At 61.8% G+C, this 5,000-nt stretch overlaps 2 protein-coding genes across 2 annotated transcripts, besides 5 other annotated features; both read left to right on the plus strand.

The window, feature by feature from the left end:
* Positions 1-124: 124 nt before the first annotated feature.
* Positions 125-161: a sequence feature (A-rich).
* A 24-nt stretch (positions 162-185) lies between these two features.
* Positions 186-211: a microsatellite.
* Positions 212-438: 227 nt separating this feature from the next.
* Positions 439-459: a microsatellite.
* Positions 460-700: 241 nt separating this feature from the next.
* On the plus strand, positions 701-3,313 carry Tco025E_04550 (putative AAA ATPase; the record flags this gene model as incomplete). Its single annotated transcript, XM_029371460.1, has 1 exon — positions 701-3,313. The coding sequence occupies one exon, from the start codon at positions 701-703 to the stop codon at positions 3,311-3,313; it is 2,613 nt and encodes an 870-aa protein (XP_029228455.1).
* Positions 3,314-3,640: 327 nt separating this feature from the next.
* Positions 3,641-3,659: a microsatellite.
* Positions 3,660-3,682: 23 nt separating this feature from the next.
* Positions 3,683-3,716: a microsatellite.
* Positions 3,717-3,983: 267 nt separating this feature from the next.
* On the plus strand, positions 3,984-5,000 carry Tco025E_04551 (MGT2 magnesium transporter; the record flags this gene model as incomplete). Its single annotated transcript, XM_029371461.1, has 1 exon — positions 3,984-5,000. A coding segment is annotated over one exon (1,017 nt), but the record flags the coding sequence as incomplete, so codon positions are not given.

The raw sequence follows: 5,000 nt of genomic DNA on the forward strand, positions 1-5,000 counted from the left end.
GTTTTTGTGCGGTGCTGTTTTGCTGGACCGGGGGGTCGTTTCCCCGCCGCGCCTGCAGCCGGCCCCCGTGGGGCGGCTGGCGCGCGCGCCCCGGGGAGGCGGAGCCACGGCGGAAGCAGCGAGTAAAAGAAAAAAAAAGGGAGGGTAAAAAAAAAAAAAAACAGGGCCACCGCCGCCCCCCGCGGGGAGGAGGAGGAGGAGGAACAGGAGGCCTCTCCCCCTTCTTCTTCGAAGGGGAGAAAAAGAAGAGAAAGCGGCACGGAAACCAAGCGGTGCATTTCAACACTAAATGGGCGAAGCGAGGGTGCGCGGGGGTGGTGGTGCCGGTTGTTTTTCTGGCGGCCCTCACCAGTGTGGGCATATGCGGTGTTGACGGCCGATGGCTGCCGGGTTTCCGTTCGCTCCCGCATTAGCTTTTTCCCCTCACTCCCCTTGTACGTGCGTGTGTGTGTGTGTGTGCAGCGCACAAGTGCCCTATTTAGACTAGGCCCGCCGCCCGGCGCGAGCGGCAGACAAACGACACTTAGAAGGGAGGAATTGACTGAGGAGGAGCGGGGGCGCGCACGTACGTCTCCGCGCGCGTGTGCGTGTGTGTGGTCCCTGCCGCCGTCTCCGGGCACAGACGGACGCACACGTGGAGGTTAGACTGCCCCCACTTCCCCCCTCTCCCCACGCACTGATTGCAGAGCAGGAGCGGGCGATGGCGTCGCCGGCGCCGCTTTTCGCCATCACCGGGCGCGGAAATGACGTGAAGCGCGCACGCGACCTGATCACCTCCGTTGGCGGTGTTCTCACAACGAAGGAGCAGCTCGCCAACTACCTCGTCGTGGTGAGGGGGGCGGGCAGGCGAAAGGTGGAGGAGTACTGCCACCACCACGACGACAGACACGGCGACGGCGGTGCGAGGGGCGCACACCCGCCGCGGGGTCGCCTGCTGCTGCTCGAAATGCTGGAGCACTGGAGCAGGCATGGAGGGCCGCCGCGGCGCGAGGTTGGCGTGGCGGAGCTGGAGGAGATGCGTCTGCTCAGCGCAGCCGCAGCGGAGCGCGGCCAACGCTCCTACGAGGTCCCTGAAGGGTTTTTGAAGCGCCCCCGCCTGACCTCCGGCCCAGACGGCAAAGCGGTGGATGAGGCAGACAACGCCGTGCTTCTCCCCGTGGGACGAGCAGCACCGCCTTTAGTGGCCGTACAACCAGCGCCAGCAGCGCCGGCGGCGGCGGCGGTATCCTCCTCATGCAAGCCGCAAAACATCCGCGCTGCCGTTCCCCTGGCTGGGGCTGTTGTCTTTAGACCGCCGCCGCAAAAAGACGCACAACGTCGCGGGCTGCTGCTTGACGACGAGAGCCCTCCGCAGCAGGCCGCGGGAGCCACTAAGTCCGATGGGCCACACAACAACGGCGTGGCGGTGAACCCCATGCGGGCCGCATTTTCGCGACGGCCCAAGCCGGACTGGGCCACGTACTTCACCGACCCGCCCGGCAGCAGCGGCGCCGCCGGGGATTGTCGCGGGGGCGGTGACTGCCATCGTGCCGCTACCACCGGCACCAACAAAAACAACCAAAAAAGGACGGGGAACGACGCGCGCAGCGGTGGTAACAGACACGTGGACCCACACCACCCGGCCGCCGCCGCCGCCGCCGCCGCGCTCTCGCATTCCGCGTGCGTGTCGAACAACCACACTACGTCCGCAGTAAACTCGGCGGCCGCAGGCGCACTTAACATCACAAGGCAGAAAAAAAACAGCGTTGAGATGACGTTTAATTTCGCAAAGGGCGGGCCCCGACACCTTGCAACGGTGCCACGCAGCACCAACGGCAACGGCGGTGAGCTGAGCGCGCATGAGCCGATTGTGAAGAAGAGAGGTGACGAGAAGGCGGTGGCGGATGGGGGGAAGCGTGCGCCGCAGCAGCCTGCGAAGCCGCAACGATCACAGCGCGAGCACCCCCAGCCCAGTTGCTGCGCCCACAGCGTCGCGAGGGGCAAGTCTGGCAAGACTAGCGCTGTGGACCTTCCCAACTCGCGGCAGCCCAAAGTAAACCGTGACGAGGCGTCGTGCAGGAGGACCGCGGGGAGTGACTCGCTCGCGGGCGATGGGACGTTTGGCGCCCCGCCGCCGCTCCCTCCGCGCCCACGTGAGCCGGGCGGGGTGCGCTTCACCACCGGCGCAGCAAACACGACGGCGCCACCAGCAGGACGCAAATCAGCCCCAGCGGCGTCTCGTTTCGCGCGACCGTCGAACGCGTCAGCGCCCTTAAACTCCTCCGCTGCGGCCAGTGCGGCTACGAAGACGACGACGACAACAACAAATAATAATAGTAAACATTCGTCCCGCACGGCGAATTCCAACCCCCTTCTGCAACGCGTGCGGCAAAGTGCGTACTGCAAGGGCATTCCCGAAGAGACATGCGTAACGGTGCTGCAGCAGGTTGTGGACCGTGCCTGCCCTGTAAGCTTTAGCGGCATAGCTGGCCTTGAGGTGTGCAAGCGCATCTTGTACGAGGCCATCATTCTTCCTGCGAAGTGCCCACAGCTTTTTACCGGCCTGCGGCGGCCGTGTTCGGGGTTGCTGCTATTCGGCCCTCCCGGAAACGGCAAGACGCTTCTCGCCAGTGCCGTGGCGAAGGAATGTGATACGACCTTCTTTAGCATCTCCGCCGCGGCCATCACCAGCAAGTGGGTTGGGGAGAGTGAAAAGATGGTGCGGGCGCTCTTCGCCGTCGCGCGGGCCCTCGCCCCCAGCACTATTTTTGTGGACGAGATTGACGCACTCTTGCAGGCACGCGGGGGCGTCCACGAGGGGGAGGGTTCCCGCCGCATCAAGACGGAATTTCTCGTGCAGATGGACGGCGCTGGAAACGACAACAGTGAGGCGCGCGTGCTGGTCATGGGGGCGACGAACCGGCCATTTGACCTGGACGAGGCGATCATCCGGCGATTTCCAAAGCGCGTGTTTGTGCCGCTGCCAGATGCCCCTGCGCGTGCGCAGATCCTTCAGTCGCTGCTGGGCACGGAGGAGACGCCCAATGGTTTCACCCCGGCGGTGTGGCAGCGCATCGTCGCCATGACGGAGGGGTACAGTGGGCATGATCTGCGGCAGCTCTGTGAAGAGGCGGCGATGATTCCGGTGCGGGAGCTCCTCGCGGAGAAGCTGCGGAATGGGGAGGAGTTGGCCGCGCAAGCGTACCACAGCGACCTGTTGCGGCCCCTAACGCTGCAAGATGTGGAGACCTGCGTGAGGGCGCGTCACCCCAGCTGCTGCCCCAAACAGTTAAAGGCCCTGGGTGAGTGGAGTGACACCTACGGCTCGAGGTAAGGGGACAAGCACGGAAGGAGGGGAGAGGGGAGCAGCAGCAACAACAACAAAAATAAGCAAAAGAAAAAGTGGCACACTGCGGGATAGTTGGGGGAAAATAGACAGATATCTCTTTACACGCCTTTTTCCATTGTTTTGTGGGTTCCCCATGACTTTGTTTTCCTCTTCTCCTTCTTTCTTGCTCTCTTCCACGCTATGCACCTGGTTGCCTGAGCGACTGCGGGGTGGTGCGTCTGTGGACCTCTTCACCACTACGCAACCTGGGCTGAGGCGAAGAAACTCGGCTTTGCTGCCCCGCTTTCGTGCGCCCCCCGCCACCCCCTTACGTCTCTCTCTCTCTCTCTCTTTGTGTTCCTCTGTTTGCTACTATTATATTTGTTTTTATTTTATTGTTCTTCTTCTTGCTGTCGAGTCCCCCCCCGCCGGCCGTCGGCGTGCGCTTCGGCGTGTCTGGAACTTATTGTTGTTGACGTTTTATTTCCTCCTTCCTTTTTTTTTGGTTTTGCTTTTCCTGCGTGCACGGAAAACGACGCTCAAGAAGAGTATTGAGGTGAAACTTCTAAAGAACAGCAGCAACGAAAACGTGCCCCTTTCACGTGTCCGCTGCGACGCCCTTTTTGCGACAAGCGCCGGCAGCCGTAACAGAAACAGCAAAAGGGGAGGAGGAGTAATGCAGTCCGACAGCACAGAATTTTCCCCCCTCAAGTGCCCAACGCAGGCGGCGCCGCACTGCACGGTCGTTCTTCAGGCTAACGGGGCACCTGCCACCGTTCAGCACTTCCCATCGTCCAAGGAGCTGAGGAACTTCCTCCAGAAGGAGGTATCGACCACGGAGAATGGATGCGTGTGGGTGGACATGCAGGGGTGCACCGAGGAGCAAAACCGCATGGTTCTCCAGCTGCTCTTTCCACAAATGGAGCCAAGTCAGATGGAGGATGTGCTAAGACCGGAAGCGCAAGACGCGGTGGAATTGCAACCAGTGAAGGGCGAGTACCTCATTGGCGGCATCGCGTGCGCATGTGCTCAAAGACGGTGTGCGCTTGACACGGAGGATGATGACAATACAGTTGTCTGCTCATTTGCATGTAACGAACATTTTTTGTTGACGATGCACGCAGTCCCATTTCTCGGCCTCGCAGAAGTGCTGCACCAAGTGAAGGTAGGCGGCAGCCGCTTCGTTCAGGAGTCACTGCCTGAGGTCCGTGAGTTGGAAGCGAATAATATGCTCACTGTGAGGGCTTCTGGAGTACTCTGCGCGCTGGTGTGCTTTACGTGTGAGACGTACCTCCCCAACCCTACCGGGCTGATCAGCGAGGTGGACTGCATCGACGAGATGGTGATGCTCGTTGCGCCCGGCAAGCGCGACCAGTCGGACCTCCTGCGCCGCATCGCGGTGCTGCGCCGCCGCATGTCAACGGAGAACGCGCGGCTGTACCTGAAGGAGAAGCTGCTGCAGGAATTGATGGGGCCCACCATGCGCACAACGTTCGTCTCGCGTGACCTTGGCGCGGTGCGGGCGTATCGAGAGGCGTTTGTGGAGCTCTCGCAGGTGCTGGAGCGCATGGAGGTTGCGCGTGACGCGCTGAACCACGTGAACCTTAACTTTGTGAACGCCGTGTCTATGCGCATGTCCCAGGCCTCTGCAGGCTTCGACTACCGAATGATGGTTATCAGCCAGATCACGACC

Source organism: Trypanosoma conorhini, assembly GCF_003719485.1.
Source record: "Trypanosoma conorhini strain 025E chromosome Unknown Tco_14.4_contig_00235, whole genome shotgun sequence".
NCBI classification, from domain to species: Eukaryota; Euglenozoa; class Kinetoplastea; order Trypanosomatida; family Trypanosomatidae; genus Trypanosoma; species Trypanosoma conorhini.